Below are 17968 nucleotides of genomic sequence, written 5' to 3' on the forward strand. Positions count from 1 at the left end.
CCAGAGCAGCTGGGCACGGAGGAAGGGGGAGAGCCCCTGAGGGCTAAGACAGAGGTCTCAAATCTGCAGAAGTCCACGCCTGTCCTCGGAGTGCGCGTGACCTCCACTCGCCACCTCCTCCGTCTGACTCCACCCACGTGGGAGAAAGTGTCTTTCTTCTGGTTCCCATCACATTGAGTGAGGAGAGCCACAGGGGGTAGGACTCCAGGTGGAGTGAAATTGCGTCCTCTGAGGTGGTTTGGTGTGGGCTGCCAGAGCCCAGAGGATGTCCCCATGGAGGAGCCATCCACGCAGGGAGATGGCCCAGCATGGGGCATAAGAGCCTGAGGAGGGTGAGGAGGGCACGGAAGGAAAGCTGCCTCTCAGGGGTGTCAGAGCCGAGCAGGGCCAGGAGGGTGTGGAACTAACTACCTGATCTGTTTGAGTTGTTTCCAAAGATGGCGGATTTCTGCAAGACAAAGGAGTTGAGATTCCGAAGCCCCCGTATGCAGACTTCCTGACACCAAGACCTGTCCCTCACTGACGTGTCCCAATGCACAGAGCCCCTCATTAATTTCAGCACGACCTGCCCCAGTGCACACAGCCACTGGTTAGAAGCCCCTACTCTCCCTCAGTTGGGGGGATGGACTTGAGGCTGCTCACCCTGTTCTCCCAGCTGATATCATTGGCATTAAAAATTCCTTGCTTCCTTGGCAATCCTTGCTGTCTCAGCAATTGGCGTATGTGTGGTGAGCAACTGTACCTAGGCTGGAACCCGCTTGTGGTTTTGGTTACAAGAAGGCTCCGCGGCAGCACTGCCTGGCTTCCTGCCCCTAGGGGTCCATGAGCTGAGCTCCCACTCCCTAAAAGATCTCCACACTCCCCGAGGATCTCACGATTTTTCAAACCACGTCCAAGTAAGCATGGGGATGTCCCCTTGTCTTGGTCCCCCGGTGCTACCGCCCCCACAGTTAGAGAGTCTCTCCTAATCTAGTGGCTTAAGTAGGGGGTCTCATCAATTCGGGCTTCATATATCATTCGACCACTTAAAATAATCCCCGTTGCGGGTTGCCAGACATCACCCACGGCCAATGACAGAAACTGCTGCTCTCCTCTGGCCTTCCAGGCGCTGCCCTGCCTCCCGCAGCTGAGCCTCCAGGGCAGAGGGAAGGGGGACCTGTGGTGCGTTCACCTGGCCCTCCGCCCATGAGCCCACCGGCTCGGGTGCAGGCTTCGGAGGCAGGGGCCAGAGGTCTGGGGGCTCAGTGGTGAGCCAGGTCCCAGGGCACACTCTTGCTCATCCTGACCACACTCAGCTCGAGCCACAGCCTCTGCCCCTTCTGGAAACAAACCAGGAGGCAAATGCACCTCCCTGAGTGCCTGGGTGAGGGCTCTCATCTTTCACTAAGGACGAGAGTTAGGGGCAGGGTGGGTGCCCTCAGCCAGTGGGAGATTTCCCTTCTTACAGACCTCAAGTTTCTCTTTAGCAGGCTCTGTGCTCCCCTCAAGGGTCCTAAGTGTTTCTCCAGCCTGAGTGCTCTGCGGGGAAATGAGCTGTGTACACGAGACGGCTGCTTCCTGCCTTCCCTCCCTGGAGTAGAGGCCCTTATGACAGGGGCCTCTCCAGGTGGCAGGAAGCCTGGCAGTCCACGTCCCTATAAATGGTGCTGTCCACCTCGCCGCTCTGATGTGGAGCAGAGACCCACGTAGCCTGGGGGCTCTGTGTGAGGGTGAGTGTGGCCCCATCCCCCGGGTCTTCTCCAGCGCCGGGGTCGCAGGCGGTGAGAACCAGCCCGGCGAGAACCAGCCCGGCAGCCGCTGCCCTGACTGCAGCCTGGGCTGGGAGGAGGAGGCCTCCCCCTGCACCCTGGGAGGGGTTCCATAGCATCATAAATGTGGGTGCAGGAAGACGGACTTGCAAATATCCTTATACTGTGTTCCCTGGCCAGGTCCAGTCCCACGGGGGCTCAGCGGGGCCTGCATGGGGAGTGAGAGAATAGCCCCCCAAGGGGAAGGAGGAGGGGCTCCCCATTACTGACCACCTTGAGGCTGTGGGTCCTGTCCACGCTTTTTTATTCTCAGGTCCATGATCCCTTAGGACCTGAAAAGAGGGTCACTGAGAGTAGGACGGACAGACAGAGTGAGCGAGTGAGTGACCACATCCCTTCTAACAGCCTGGGAGGGACAGCTCAGGGTTGTCTCGAGAGCACAGAAGACTCAGCTGAAGTCAGAGAGGTGGAGCGAGTCTCCTGGGGCCTCACAGTGAGGCACTAACAGAGAAGAGGCTCCCTTAGAACCAGGCCCTCTGACCCCCTGAGTTCCTTACTCTGCCCCTCCTCAGCTGCGGGGGACCACACCACCTCAAGCCAGAGCGAGAGGGCATGAGACCTGTTGGATACCAGATGATGCTGGGAATTTCTGTGGGGAGTTTGGGTCTTCCCAGCAGTCTTGTCTAGACCTGCCCTGGCTCTCTGCCCTGCTCCTGAGTCCCCACAAAGCATGGTGGGACAGACATTGCAAGTGCTGCAGGTGGGCTGACAGCCCCTCCCTTCTACAGGAGAAGCGGCAGGAGCTGAGCCATGCTGCTGTGCCCGCTGGCCCTCACCCTCGCTTTGGTGGCAATTTCCAGCACTGTGTGTGATGTGAAGGATGTTTGTGTCGGAAGCCCCGGTGTCCCCGGTGTTCCTGGATCCCATGGCCTGCCGGGCAGAGACGGGAGAGATGGTATCAAAGGAGACCCTGGACCTCCAGGTACTGTATTGGAGACCCCACCCTCAGCGAAGGGACAGAGACCTATTTTCAGGAGGCCCATCTGTCCAGGACTCTAGGCTGCGACCAAGAGTCCGCTGGGTAGGACAGGGTGGGAGTGTCCTGGGGCCCTTAGGTTGAAGCATCCTGAGGAGTCCATCCTCAAAGTGCCCACAGAGCGACAGGTGAGTCAGCCCAGGTGATAATGGAGACCCAGTCTCATTAGCCCCAACCCAGTTGTGGGTGCCAGATCCCACACATCCCTGTCCCTCCTCTCTGCAGGTCCCATGGGCCCCCCTGGAGGAATGCCAGGTCTCCCTGGGCGTGAGGGGCTGCCTGGAGCCCCTGGTGTCACTGGAGAGCGTGGAGAAAAGGGGGAGCCTGGAGCGAGGGGCCCTCCAGGTGAGCAGGATGGGACAATGGGCAGTGGTAACATGGACATGGCCCCCGTGCAGTCACATGGGCACAATGGGGATCAGACAAACGGTGTAGGTCCCCAAGGACATACGGCTCATCCCAAGTCAGAGAATATGAGATTGAGGAGAGAAATCAGAGGTGTCTGGGTGGCATGGTCACAATTCAGGGATGGACAGGTACACAAAGTGCTCCATGCGTCGTGACTGTGGCCATGGAGACACCGTGCCAGGTGTGGGAAGAGGGCAGCACCGGGGCAGGGGCACTTCCTGGGGCTTTGGCACCGGGGCCATTCTGAAAGGTGCACAGGGTTTGGTGGGTCAGGGATCCGGGGAGACGGGCGATCAGGAGCCCCACACGCAGAGGGGAGCTGCGCAGCTCTGAGCGGTAACCCAGGTCCATCAGGAGAGCGCAGAGACAGCCATGTTTGCCCTTGGTGGAGGGTGGGGAGGGGGCCTGCCCAGAAGCGAGGAATCCCCACAGAGGTGGGCAGACAGCCATGCAGGGGACATAGCCGGAAGGAGGAGCCAGGAGGGACTGAGCAGCTGCAAAGCTGCCTTAAAGGATGGGAGTGTAGGGAGTGTGGAAACACACTCCAGCCTCGTGGGCCCTTTTACCCTGGGCCTAGGCAGTGGGCATGGACAATGAAAAGGCAGAGTTCCAGCTTGCAGCTGGCAAAACCCCTGCTTGACAGCAAGTGGCATCTGTGATGGCTTGGCCCTCCTCCGGGCTGGGGGTCTCTCCACAGGGCTTCCAGCTTATCTGGATGAGGAGCTCCAAACCACACTCCAGGACCTCAGACATCAAATCCTGCAGTCAGTAGGAGGTAAGGGACCCCTTGGGGACCCCACGGGGAAGGGGGCTCCCACAAGGGCCCCTCATCCTCAGCACCAGCCTCTGGAATTTAGAGACCTGACCAACTAGTGTGGGCATGCAGGAGCCGGGGAACGGAGTGAAGATTTCCTTTTCTTACGTCTTTGAATGGCCCAGAGGAGACAAGCAGACGTGATGCACTCCCGACGTCCTAGGAAAGCACGTTCCCTGCCCATCTTGCTTTGTATTGAATCCCAGGACACTGCACCATTTCTGGCAATAAGTAACTGTCAAATGGGTGCATGAATGGGTGAGAGCACAGAGGGGAAATTAGAAACTAGGATTGGAAGAGGCAAGACAGAGAGAGGCAGAGATGGAGAGAGGGAGCCAGCCTGATGGCAGAGAGCCCAAATAAGGGAGATGGACACAGGGACAGAGGTCAGTGGGCTCAGGCAGACCCTCTGCTCTTAGTCCTCGCTTTGCAGGGGTCCCTGCTGGCAGTGGGAGAGAAAATCTTCTCCACCAACGGGCAGTCGGTCAATTTTGATGCCATCAGAGAGTCATGTGCCAGAGCAGGCGGCCACATTGCTGTCCCGAGGAGTCCGGAGGAAAACGAGGCCATTGCAAGCATCGTGAAGAAGCACAACACATATGCCTACCTTGGCCTGGCCGAGGGCCCCACCCCTGGGGACTTCCGCTACCTGGATGGGGCCCCTGTCAACTACTCCAACTGGTACCCAGGGGAGCCCAGGGGTCGGGGCAACGAGAAGTGCGTGGAGATGTACACAGACGGGCAGTGGAATGACAAGAACTGCCTACAGTACCGACTGGCCATCTGTGAGTTCTGAGAGGCACTCAGGCCCCAGGACAGAGGATCCTGTCTTGCTTCAGCCTCCATCCTGAGGGTCTGCATGGTCTATGAGATGCTATAACTCCTTTCCAACAGAATGTATCTGTGGCTCTTGGAGCGGGAAGCATCCTTAGCCTCTGTCTGCATTCCCCAGATGGGCCTTGACTCTTCCTCCATAATCGCTGATCAGTCTTGACACTCCCCTTTGAGCCCCTCTCAGCTCTGCACTCAAGGCAGCCACTCCTAACCTTGGCCCTTGGCGTGAGATGGAGACCTCCTTCTCCCTCATCTTGTCCAGTTCCTTCATTTACAGCTGGCAACGGTGAGGTCCCAGGATGGAAGGACCCTCCCAAATCACACATGCCTTACTCCCTCTGCAGCCCACCTCCTGCCCAGTCCCCTCCAGAATTAGCAGTCTTGGTCAAGTGCAATGACAAAGATAGGCAGACTTCTGGGGAATTCCAAATGTGGGGAGCTAAGGACGCATTCAAGATTATCTGGCACTCTGAGGTCTCTGGGGCGTGCCTGGGTCAGCTCTCCATGAGGTCAGAACACCAGGAGGTGCCCCAGCATGGTTGTGGCTAACCCAACCCTAGTGAGTGACATGTACAATTCACTTCTTTGAATCTTTGGATGCCAGCTCAGCCCCCTGGCCTAAAAGCAGCCAACCTAGGCCTCTAAAGAATTGCTCCCCACCCCAAACATGACCCAAGTAACTTTCTGCTGATGGACATATCCATACACCACTTCAGGCCTCAGTGAGGCATTCACACCACTCACCGCACACTGGCTCTGTCTTCTCCTTTCATTAATTCATTCAATCAGATATTTCATTAAAATCAACTGTGTGCCAGGTCTTAGGCTGTCTCTTGGGGTGGACAATGAACCCTGTGTCTCTTGGGGATATTTATTTTCCCCAAGCCTATTTCTTTATCTGCGAAATGGGGATAAAATGGTTGTTGCTGTTACGATTGTTACCATCCCTCCAACTACAAAAATTATTAGCATAACTGTTACTACCAACAGAAACTATTTATTGAGCACATACTACGTACCAAGCACCTTGACAACCACTTCTAATACATCCTATTAAACATTATTTAATCTTTACACAATGTCATGGGACCGGTGTTTTTTTCCCCATTTCTTCTATGAGGCTACTGAAGTTTAGAGACGTTAAATGCTTTCAGTATTTACATAGAGCAAGTGGCACAGGCTGGATCCATCATCTGCCTGGACCTGAAACTCACGCTCCTAACCACCCCATCCTTGAACTGAACAAAGATGATTTAAGTGTAATAAATCATACGTATGCTAATATTAGTGTCCATTGCTTTTTATTCCAAGAAAAAAAATCGCATTTCTGTGTTTTTATAAATCAAATTAACTCTGGCTCTGAGTCCCCACTGGCCTGAAGAACGGAAAATTCAACCTGCGGATGTGCTTGCTTTGTTTAGTGGGAGGGGCGACCTGCTGTCCTCCTTCAGATTGTGCAGGGGCCCGAGGAGCTGCAGAAAACATTTGGCAGAACATCTGGGCATCAGTGTACATGGCAGGTGTTAAGATAACTCCTGGTCTGAGTCCTCATGGTCCATTCGTGGCTGCCGATATCACGCCTTCCATCCCCTACTCAGCCACGGCCATGTTTTCCACAGCCCAACAGCGGTGGTGGCACTCAGGGCTCAGTCCCAGGCCTTGGTGAGCCACCCTGGTCTCAGGTCTGCACAGAATGGGACCATACCTCCACACCCCGTGTCCGTGCTTGCTTGAGGAGGCAACCACATATGTGCCCCATCTCCAGGAAGGCTCCCAGTCCTCCCACCTTCACACCTTTGAATGCTCTCCCCATCCGTGGCATTTACTGCTTTTCCTGGGCAAAAGGAAGCTCTGGATCAAAACCCGCAAAACCAAATGGGATGAGGGGAACTATTTCTCATTCTTTCACGAATGTTAATTTTTAATCTGATTATCCTGCCACATGTGCTTAGGACCCAAAACACAAATTATTGAGCCTTCCTCCCAACTCCCCCCCAAAAACAAGAAGGAGAAACATACACAGATGTTCCTTGACTTACCACGGGGATGTGTCCCGATAAACACATTGTAAGTTGAAAATACCATAAATTGAAAAGGCATTTAATACAGCCAAATTCCTAAACATTATACCTTAGCCTAGCCTACCTTAAATGTGCTCAGAACACTTACATTAGCCTACATTTGAGCAAAATCATCTAACACAAAGCCTAGTTTATAATAAAGTGTTGAATATCTTGTGTAATTCATTGAATCCTGTAGTGACGGTGAATGAATGGTTGTATGGGTACCTGAAGTACAGTTTTTGCTGAACGAGTATCACTTTACAACCATTGTAAAGCTGAAAAATTTTAAGTCAAATCATCATAAGTCAGGAATACTCTGCATTCCCTACTTTATAGATGAATAGTTTAAGCCTCTGAAAATTGATATTTTCTTATCTCTCTTCTTTCTTTTTTTCGAGACAAGTTCTCACTCTGTCTCCCAGGCTGGAATACAGTGGCATGATCACATAACTCATTGTACCCTTGAGTTCCTGGGCTCAATTGATCCTCCCACCTTAGTCTCCCAAGCAGCTGGGCACGTGCCACCACACCCAACTAATTTTTAAATTTTTGGAGAGATGAGGTCTCGCTATGTTGCCCCCACTGGCCTCAAGCCATCCTCCTGCCTCAGCCTCCCAAAGTGCTGGGGCTACAGGCGTGAGCCACTGCACCTGGTCCCATTTCTTGGTGGGTTTATTTTTACCAACTTTATGGTTTTATTTGCTATTGTTACTATATATTTTTTTTTATTTCAGCATATTATGGGGTACAAATGTTTAGGTTACATATATTGCCTTTGCCCCACCTGAGTCAGAGCTTCAAGCGTGTCCATCCCCCAGACGGTGCACACTGCACCCATTAGGTGTGAATATAACCATCCCCTCTTCCCCCGCACCTGCCCGACACCTGATGAATGTTATTACTAAATGTGCACATAAGTGTTGATCAGTTAATACCAATTTGATGGTGAGTACATGTGGTGCTTGTTTTTCCACTCTTGTGATACTTCACTCAGTAGAATAGGTTCCAGCTCTATCCAAGATAATACAAGAGGTGCTAGATCACCATTGTTTTTTGTGGCTGAGTAGAACTCCATGGTGTACATATACCACATTTTACTAATCCACTCATGTATTAATGGGCACGTGGGTTGTTTCCACATCTTTGCAATTGTGAATTGTGCTGCAATAAACATTCGGAGTGCAGATGTCTTTTTTATACAATGTCTTGTTTTCCTTCGGGTAGATGCCCAGTAATGGGATTCCTAGATCAAATGGTAGTTCTACTTTTAGCTCTTTGAGGTATCTCCATATTGCTTTCCACAGAGTGCCAGGCACTCTACTTGTATTAATTCATGTAATCCAGGCTGGGCGCGGTGGCTCACACCTGTAATCCTAGCACTCTGGGAGGCCGAGGCGGGTGGATTGTTTTAGCATAAGAGTTCGAGACCAGCCTGAGCAAGAGTGTAGACCCCGTCTCTACTAAAAATACAAAGAAATTCTCTAGACAACTAAAAATATATAGAAAAAATTAGCTGGGCATGGTGGCGCATGCCTGTAGTCCCAGCTACTCGGGAGGCTGAGACAGAAGGATCACTTGAGCCCAGGAGTTTGAGGTTGCTGTGAGCTAGGCTGATCCCATGGCACTCTAGCCTGGCAACAGAGCGAGACTCTGTCTCAAAAAAAAAAAAAAAAAAATTCATGTAATCCTTATTAACCCTATTCTACAAATACATTTATTCTCCCCAATTTACAAATAAGAACATTGAGGCTCATAGAGGTCAAAATGATTTGCCAGAGATCATGCAGCCAATTCATGGGCTAATGAATGCAGGAAGTCAGATTCCACAGACTATACTATTAACCATGAACGTATTGCTGAATTTTAACAGCTAATTCTTATATTGTATTTTGCATCTGTACTTATAAATTCATATAAATTGTCTGAGTTCCCTTCTTTTGTTCTGTCCTTATCCATTCTGATTTACATGTTTACCTAATCATTCTAATTACTCTTTTGGATACAAGCCATTCCTATGAGGGAGGGATCATCTCTTTGAAGATTTAGTAAAATTCACCTTAAAACCATTTTTCGATGGGGGGATGGTTAATAATTTTCATTTCTATATCTATTTTATTATTAATGATATATCAGTCATTTCAACACTTCTTAGGCCCACGTAAGTACTTCTGAACTTTTTTCTAATGTTATCTATTTTATCTAGTTTTCAAATATATTGCTATAAAATCAATTACACATAGTGTAATTTTATAATGTCCATACCATCGATATTAGGGTAGTATTTCCTTTTCCTTTCTGATTTGTTTATTTCCTATACTTTTTCTACTAATCATCGATTTTGTTCGGTCAGCTAATGCAACACTAAATGTAATAAATCTCCATCTCAGGTGTATACAACAACAAACATTTTTATTTCTTGCTCTGGGGCTTCCAGTTTGCTGAGCTTTGGCTGATTCGGCTGAGCCGGGCTGGACTCCGCTGTGCTTGGCTGGACTGTAGGCTTTCCGATGAGTTAACGTCTGTTCCATATCATTTATTATCCTGATGTTAGTCACTACCAGGAACGCATTCTTCCTATGATTGGGAAAGAAACACAAAGGCCACGTGAAACCTGTAAGCGCATTGAAAGCTGCTGCTCCCTCTGTATCTGCTCACGTCACATGGCCCAGCCAAACACCAAAGGGACTGAAGTATTTACTCCACGTACTCCAGAGGGAGCCTCTGGAAAGTACCATGGCAAAGAGCGTGGCTATCTAACTTTCAAACAAGGAGGAAGCAAACAATTGGAAACAATCCAAACGACCATAGTCATAGTTTCCAAATTTATGTTTTTTGCAAAGAACTAGTTTTTGATTTTATTGTTAGCTCTGAAGTTACTTCCTTAGTTTGTTTATTTAATTTTTATCTATTTCTTAATTATACCTTCCTTTTAAATGGGTATCAATTTATCAGTCATATAGAGCCTACGGTCCTTGGAGGCCTATTTCTGAGACTTGTTTCTGTCAACTCTCACTCTGCTTGTTTCCTGCTATGTTTGATGATTGTCACAAGGTGACCTCGGATTCTCCTGATCTCCATCCGAGAAAATCCTGCGGTGCCTGGGCGAAGGATAGGGTTCTGCATTGTTTTCATGTCTCCGTAGTGCACTATGTTGTGACGCACTGGAATATTCTAAACAATTTTTCATCTTGGCTTAAACGGCAAAATCCAATAATAATGATAATAATAATAATAATAATAATAGCAGCATAAATTCAAACCCCAGATCTGTGAAAGGATAGATCTGTGGGTGGACGTCCTTAAAGGAGAGTCTTTTTCCCCACCAGAATCAAAGCTTTCTTATTCCTTTGCTCACAGGTGTCTGTCTCTCCCACCTGCATCACCACCACCAAACCATACTTTCTCTAAGTCTGTGGCACGTTTAGGGTCTTGGTTTTATGTAAATTTCTCAGTTTTGAATTCCCACCTTTCTGGGAGGTCTGCTTATGTCCTGTACGGATTGAATGTCCCTTGTCTTCTGGGCCTGTGGGCCCTTCAGAGCTGTGTCCATGGCACCAGGAAACAAGCCCTGAGAGGGATCTTCGTTACAGTGGGGGCCCCTGTTGGTGCCTGGCAGGCTCCCTGTGACGGGCATGGTGACATGAGTATACAGGGCTGATGACCCTTGAGAAGCCAAAATGCCAGTCACAAGACAGAGTCAAAGGGAAGCGGCCCAGCTCCGTGCCCCACCAGGGAAAAAGCAAACCTCTCGAGTTGTTGAGATGAAGTGTTTCAAAGAGTGAGTGCTAGTTTGGGGAAAGGCAGGCATCAAAGGTCACATCAGGGACTTGGGCCACTTAATCAGGCTCTGGCGATAAGAGCTGGGCACTCCTGGAAGCCCAGGCCTGGAGGAGCCACAGACTGGTCTGGCATCTGTTCAAGGTCTCTGCTTTTTGCCTCACTCTCGCACCGGATCCCACCCGTGTGCCCAGCCCAGGGTTGCACCCTGGGGACAAGGAAGTCTTGAATACAGCTGCTGCTCTAGGAAAGGAAAATCACTGGTAAAGTGGGCACAGAGGTTAGACCCGGACAGCGAGATGTCAAGATGCTGGCTCTGAGGACGCGGGGCTGTTTGTGTCTATCCATTTGTTCTATCAGTCTCTACTGAGCATCAGCTGTTTCCGGGCTCTCTTCTAGGTGTGGGAACAAGACCCTGTTCTTGTGATGTTCTCATTCCACCGGGATGGGGAGGTAAATCATTATGCAACTAAATAAACAGAACAATTTCACATAGAGATAAACAATATGCAGAACATTAGAACAGAGAATTATAACTTACTGACAGACTGGCTACTTAAAATAAAATGGTTAGGAAAACCATTTCTCCAGAGATAATATTTAAGCTGATATCCGAATGGCAACAAATAACTACACAAAGACAGAAAAGTCCGGACAGAGGGAGCCACTGGTACAAATGCCCACATTCGGCTTTGAATGTAAGTCATAAATATTCCTCCCCCTTGCGCCTAGCCCTGTGACGTGCCCAGAGAAGACATTTGACAAATGCCCTGAATGAGAAAGGAGGAATGAGGTGACGCAGTGTTGTAGGACTTTCCTTTCTCCACCCCAGCCCTGCAGTAAACGGAGCACAAACGGAGCTGGTTGGAACAACTGATACAAAGGCGTGTGCTTGTGCGTGTGCGCGCGCTCGTGTTTGTCCGGTGGAATGTCTAGGCGTGTTTCTTCTGAAAGTAGATATCTAGAGAAAACCATTCTGAGAAGCTGAGATGTTAGAGGCTCAGAGGTGCTGAGCCGTGGAGAGGATGCCTGGGAGGGGGCAGGCGCAGGGGGAGTTTGGGGCACTGCAGTAGAGAGTGGCCTGGCACTGTGCTGGAGACCCCGCCAGCAGCCCTGGAGAGCTTCCCAGTACATGGCAGTTCCAAGGGTGGTTGTTTATTAATCTGGGGTTGAAGGCCAGGCCAAGTGCTGTCCCTGGTCACCAGGCTAACTGGGCCTGACGTTACCAAGACATCTGCCAGCTCGCCTGCCACTGCCTCCAAGCTCTGCGGAAGCCCTAGTAAGTCATTTCTGGAGGAAAGGGGCGGGGTTCTGGGCAGGGCTGGCCTCTTGACTTGATCCTGGTGAGTTCCAGGCAGGGGCTTTAATGGGGTCGTCAGGCCCACCTGGGGCCTCTGTCTCTATCGGACCTGGGGCATCTGTGTCCTTCCTGGATCTACTTGACCATCAGCAAACTAAAGGGCGGTCTTTTCCGTGGAGAAAAATAGAAGTGGGGTGTGTGTGCCAGCAACAGGTACAGGCCCTGACCGTGGCCTCCAGCACCACCAGGGGAGGTTTTAAAAAAAAAAAAGGCACACAGAGCCCCCACTGGGCCTGCCTTTCCTGGTGGTTTTGCAGGTTACCTTGGCAACATGTATATTGCTTCCTTTTGCTTGTATTGTACAGTCAGTACTATAAAATTTGTTTTGAGTTTTGTAACTTTGTAGCATTTTAGATAACATTGTGTTTGTACTTGTGTAGAGTGAAGGAATTGTGTTAAATAAACCTAGGATTAGAGTGCAAAAAAAAAAAAAAGGCAAAAAAGACAGAAAGAGAAAAAATGAAGAAGGATATGATCTCGGAAGTTCCCTTCCAACTGAGCACCTCTCACTGAGTCCTGGAGGAAGGGAAGGGTTGAGGGAGCTGACAGCCTGGGCAGACGTGGCACTTACACAGCAAGGCCCAAGGACATTGGGGTAAGAGGCTGGAGCGGAGCAGAGGGAGAGCCCCATGGGGGCTGGGCTGCCAGGATGTCCTGGATGAAGGGCCAGCTGGGCACAGGCTGGATGGGCATCTGACAGCTGGGTGGGGGCCTGCAGCTGGTGGAGCTGGGAGGCATCTGGCAGCACGCGAGGATACTAGCAGAAGAAGGGACATGAGCTGGTTCCCTGCCAGGCCCAGGGTGAGCAGAAATTTCACAAGCCTGGGTTCTACCTGGCAGAAATGGCCTCTCAATAGAAAACCTCAAACCAAAGGAAGTCTCTTCTGGACAGGATCAATAAACAAAGAAGGTTCCACTTTGAGAGTCACATTCCTGCCTTTGGGCACTCTGGGTCCTGAGCCCCCAGCAAGTGCCTGTCACAAAATAGAGACTTTATACAAGTCTCTACAGGTTGCTGGGGAAACAGCTGCAGTTCTGAGGGTGTCTGGGGCCCCAGCGTATAAAACAGGGATTTTTATATGAAATGAGAGAGTGGCTATCATAAACCAGGTCTAGCCAAGAAATAGACCTTGTGGGACCTCAGGTTACCTGCTGCGATCTGAGTCTAGCCCCAGGGCCCATAGAAAAGGGAAGAAAAGGGAAACCAAGGCACCCTTGACCCTCAAGAAAAGGAGGTGAGAAATCCAGGCTTTGGCCAAAGCTTACACAGGCAACAGACTGTTTGCCTGTGTATTAGGCCACCAGAAACAGGGCTAGTTTGTAATTTTTGGGGTAGGGGATGCCTAACCATGAAGCCTTGTGCTCACAGGTGCTCTGGGACCCCAGGGAGAATGGGCCCCTATTATTCTTGTACCCACCTTCATTTTAGCACGGATCTAAGGCTAACTTTTTTTTAACTTCTCTCTCCCTAGTAGCCTGGGAGTAACTCAGAGCCAAGGGTCGTGATGTTCCCCTCTGTGTCTGCTGTCCCGAACACAGGGTCCGGCACAGCACAGCTGCTGGCAAATGTTGACTAAACAAGAGAAGATGGAATTATTCTCCTTGACTTTCTCCACTCCCAGGTAAGGACTATGCTCCTGTTTCCATCACTCCTCGTCCTCCTTCTGCGTGTGGTGATAACATCCTGCTCAGATGCAAAAACCTGCGAGGATGCCCAGAAGGCCTGCTCCCTGATCGCCTGTGGCATCCCCGTCACCAACGGCACCCCAGGCAGAGATGGACGAGACGGACCCAAGGGAGAAAAGGGAGAGCCAGGTACAGGACACGCTGCTCTGTCTTCCCAAATCTTTACCTCCAGCAGGAGACTGTTCCATATGAGGGCTCCAGCACAGAGACTTGGGGAGGTCACCTTTCAGTATGATGGATGCTGGTCCACTCAGAATAATACCTGTACAATGTCACTGCCTCCAAAGCAAAAATGCTCTCTGACTCCCCAGGAGCCCACATTTCCACCCAGGAATTGGTGACGTGTGGTTGTCCCTGCAGAGGGGGTGTCCTGCCTGCTTCGGGAGCTGGCCCTCAGGACAGGCCTTCCCCTGGGATGCTGGAAATTCTTTCTTCTTTGGGTCACCACTAGCTCTCTGGCTGTTTCCTGGGGTCGATGTGAATCGAGTATTGAGCTTTTGGAAAAAGAAAATGAGTGACAGCCATGGGTCATGTTTCCTTTTTCTTCCAACAGGTCAAGGGCTCAGAGGTTTGCAGGGCCCTCCTGGGAAGATGGGGCCTCCGGGACAGAGAGGAACGACTGGGCCTCCAGGAGCAAAAGGCTCAAAAGGAGACTATGGAGATAATTCGAGTAATGGGCACATCTTGGCATGGTCTTGCCTGAGGGGATCCAGGGCCCTGGGGACTGGAGGGCCAGGAGGGAGGTGCCCCTTCTGCTGCCTCCCTGGAAGATGCTAACTCTGCTTCCCGGCCCAGCGCCCTCCACCCTCTCAGCCTTAGTCGCGGCCTGAGGGGATTCCCATGGGTGCCCAGTACAGACTTCCCAACCCTGCAGGGCCACTGCCTCGTCAGCCCTTTACAGGAGAGGGGCTCTAGCTTTTGTTCAGCCGACCCTGTCCAGTGTTGGCTCCAGGCTGCGAGGGAGGAAACGAGTCCTTTCGGGTGTTGGGTTTATGTCTATTGTCACAAGAGTGGCATGAAAATGGTCTGCCTCGTAGGACGTCTGGATAACGGGGAACATCATAGCAACCTAGTTCAGTGTAAAATAAAGCAATAAGAACGGTAAGAACAAAAGAAAAATGACAACCCTCTTATTAACATTGGTCTGCCCGTCGGCCAAAATAGTAAAAGTATTAAAAATTTTATCCGGTCTGATAAGCAAAAAAGTATTACAAAGAAAATTTTTCAAAAGAGAGAGAAATGAATTTTTTCTTATAAATTATTATAACTGCGATATTTAAACAGTATGTGAAGACAAGGTCTAGAACTGTAGTTACAAATTGTCAAGGGATACCAAGATATGTTTGCAGAGGCAGGAATATAGGGTTTTTTAATCCTTTTATTTCTTTTTGCTTTCTTATTTTTCTGGAATAAGCATACTTTTTAGTAAGCCAATTATTTTTTAATTTTAATTTTTTGCCAAATGCTCTGCTCTCCGATTTAAGGTCTTCTCCGTTAACTTCCTTCTGCCTGTTGCCTTGCAGTTGCCGAGGCTAAGCTGGCCAGCTTAGGGAGAGAAGTGAGCAGCCTGAGAGCAGAACTGGACCACTTCAAAAAGTGTAAGCCGCTTCTCTGTCCCCAACGTGTCCTTGGCTCTCCTTTCTTCCGAGTGCCCTAGGTTCCAGGGAGGGCGGAAGAGAACTAACATCACCCACACTTATTACACCTGCCAGGGCCTGTGCTGGGCGGGCACTTTCTCGGAACATGGTTCCTTCAATCGTCTCTCCAACCCCAGTCGTGGTTATTATACTAGTTTATTAGACTAGTTTCATTCGCGGGGGCAGGAAGTGCAGGTCACTCAGTTGACATCACAGCGCTGGGAAGCCGCGGAGGAAGGACGGGATGGAGGTCTGTCGTCTCCAGAGTCTTTGCTTCTTCCCCTACACCCCCTGTTCTCAGATGGCTGTTCCTGCCTCCTCACCTTGGTGCCCAAGCGAGACTGTGAGGCCCAAGCGTGTCCCCTGTCTCCACCTCTGCTGGCGCAGTTTCTAACATGTTTTCCTCAAGGGTGGCACATCCCGGGAGAGCGCAGGCTGCCTGCCGCGGGCTGTTTCCCACTGCTGGCTCTGCGACTGAGGCCGCCCCCTCCCCGGGCTCTGGCCTCGGGTGGGTGGGCATGGGCTGGTTTCAGAGTGCGGAGTTCCCAGAGAAGGGCATTTCTGACTACTGTCCTGGGCGGGCTCCAAACCCGGTCAGCCGCACCCTCCCTTTGTGATTGCAGTGCAAGCCTTCTCCTTGGGCAAAAAGCATGGTAAGAAGCTCTACGTGACCAACGGGGAAAAGATGCCTTTCTCCAAAGTGAAGGCTCTGTGTGCTGAGCTCCGGGCCACTGTGGCTGCCCCCAGGAATGCTGAGGAGAATAAGGCCATCCAGGATGTGGCCAAAGACACTGCTGCCTTCCTGGGCATCACCGATGAGGCCACCGAAGGCCAGTTCGTGTACTTGACGGGAGAGAGGCTGACCTACAGCAACTGGAAGAAGGATGAACCTAATGACTTCGGGTCAGGGGAGGACTGTGTGAGTCTCCTCAAGGAGGGGACCTGGAACGACATCTCCTGCAAATCCTCCTTGCTGGCCGTCTGTGAGTTTCCTGCCTAAAGAGGCGTGTGCTCCGCCCCTCCCTGGCTCCCTGCTGAACTCTCTGCAGCTTTGAAAGAGAATTCAGTGCTGGTTTTCCCTGCCTGGTGTTGAGTCCTTCCTTCGTGGGGTTGGGAAGAAAATGAAGGGGATATATTCGATTGTGGGGTGAGGAAGTGAGAAGAGGCTGACTGTGGGGCACGAGGGTTCTGGTCCAGCCCAGGGCAAAGGACACCCTCCGTCCTGCCAGGAGCACAGCACTGAGCCCGAGTCCACCATGGAGATGGCCAAGTCTAACCTCTCCTTTCACGGTGAGGACACTGCAGGCCCCCAGAGGAACCCAGGAAGGGCCACACCTGTGTCAGAGTAGGCAGTGAATCTCAGCCACTGAGACAACTAATTCCTTTTGTCCAAAAATTGCCATTACTTGATGCCAAACTCTCACCCTGAGCTCCTGCCCACGGCCAGCCCAGCCTCTCTAGGACACAGGTGTTGTTTCTAGTAGTCCATGAACTGCCCCACCCACCCTGTCCCTGCCTGACTGTGATACCTGGCAATATCCTACTAGATAACAGTTATTGGTCCTAGGAATCCCCTCACCCTGCCCAGGTAGCTGGCCCCCCACCCCCTAACATCAGTCACTAGGGTGACCTCGAGGGCAAAGAACAGCCTTTCCTCCTGCATAATTTTAGGAGGCTGGTTCAATATTGTGGTGTATGTCAGGGGCGTGCGAGGAAGCAAATGGTCCTGCAGGGTATGTCCTTCTCCAAGGGCCTCCCGGGTCTCGTCATCCACTGCTACCCAGCACCCCCCCCAACTGTGACATCCTCATCCTGCTATAGGTCATGGGCACATTATCAGTACAGACAAGAGGAAAACCTCCCCAATAGTGAGCTTCACACCCTATAGGTCAAATTATGAGGCTTCAGACAGTCAGCAAATGAAATGTCCTTTCTGAGCAGGGTTCTGACCTGGTCTCAGCCCACAGCTCTGCTCACGACCATGGATGTTTTTCAGGCGTCTCAAGGGGAGTGGATCTGAGATTACACAGCAGCAAACCAGGGGAAGAGGGTGAATGCCACTCCAGCTGTATGTCATTCACACAATGAGATTGGAACATATTTTGTGAATGGGCCAAGTGTCACTTTAACTTAGTGAAAAGCTTTGGTTAACCTTAGTTTTCTGTTTTATTTCTATTTGTATCTGAACTACCAGGAAAAGCACCTCATAGTTAATAAGTACTCGATGAATGTTTGTTGAAGGGATACGTTGAAAAATTACAAGTGAGCTGGGCATGGCGGCTCACACCTATAATCCTAGCACTTTGGGAAGCCCAGGTGGGAGGATTGCTTGAGATCAGAATTTGAAGACCAGCCTGAGCAACATAGCAAGACCCCATCACTACAAAAAATACAAAAATTAGCTAGACGGGGTGGTGCATACCTGTAGTCCCAGCTACTTGGAGGTTGAGGCAGGAGGATGGCTTGAACCAAGGAGTTTGAGGATGCTGTGAGCTATGATCATGCCACTGCTCTCATGCCTGGGCAACAAAGCGATACCCTATCTCAAAAAAAAAAAAAGAAAAACACAAAAAATAAACAAAGGAAAAAACCAAAAAAACTCAAA

The 17968-nt window shown here is 50.7% G+C and overlaps 2 protein-coding genes across 10 annotated transcripts; both read left to right on the forward strand.

Moving 5' to 3' along the window:
- The first annotated feature begins 1675 nt into the window (after nucleotides 1-1675).
- LOC105825461 (pulmonary surfactant-associated protein A) lies at nucleotides 1676-4837 on the forward strand. 3 transcript variants are annotated; one of them, XM_012663243.1, is made up of 4 exons: nucleotides 1676-1709; nucleotides 3010-3129; nucleotides 3890-3967; nucleotides 4426-4837. In XM_012663243.1, exons 2-4 carry the CDS (start codon nucleotides 3015-3017, stop codon nucleotides 4800-4802), a joined length of 570 nt encoding a protein of 189 aa, XP_012518697.1. In that variant the 5' UTR covers nucleotides 1676-1709; nucleotides 3010-3014; the 3' UTR covers nucleotides 4803-4837. The 3 variants fall into 3 exon arrangements, with proteins under 3 accessions (XP_012518697.1, XP_012518695.1, XP_012518696.1); XM_012663241.1 differs by lacking the exon at nucleotides 1676-1709 and adding an exon at nucleotides 2535-2730; XM_012663242.1 differs by lacking the exon at nucleotides 1676-1709 and adding an exon at nucleotides 2559-2643 and having other exon boundaries at nucleotides 3070-3129; nucleotides 4426-4823.
- Nucleotides 4838-11250: 6413 nt separating this feature from the next.
- LOC105825519 (mannose-binding protein A-like) lies at nucleotides 11251-16440 on the forward strand. 7 transcript variants are annotated; one of them, XM_012663353.1, is made up of 5 exons: nucleotides 11251-11378; nucleotides 13663-13855; nucleotides 14280-14396; nucleotides 15250-15324; nucleotides 15987-16440. In XM_012663353.1, exons 2-5 carry the CDS (start codon nucleotides 13672-13674, stop codon nucleotides 16361-16363), a joined length of 753 nt encoding a protein of 250 aa, XP_012518807.1. In that variant the 5' UTR covers nucleotides 11251-11378; nucleotides 13663-13671; the 3' UTR covers nucleotides 16364-16440. The 7 variants fall into 7 exon arrangements, with proteins under 7 accessions (XP_012518807.1, XP_012518809.1, XP_012518811.1 ...); XM_012663355.1 differs by lacking the exon at nucleotides 11251-11378 and adding an exon at nucleotides 11548-11959; XM_012663357.1 differs by lacking the exon at nucleotides 11251-11378 and adding an exon at nucleotides 11992-12023.
- The last annotated feature ends 1528 nt before the right edge of the window (nucleotides 16441-17968 follow it).

Source organism: Propithecus coquereli, unplaced genomic scaffold (assembly GCF_000956105.1).
Source record: "Propithecus coquereli isolate 6110/MARCELLA unplaced genomic scaffold, Pcoq_1.0 Scaffold80, whole genome shotgun sequence".
Taxonomy (NCBI): domain Eukaryota; kingdom Metazoa; phylum Chordata; class Mammalia; order Primates; family Indriidae; genus Propithecus; species Propithecus coquereli.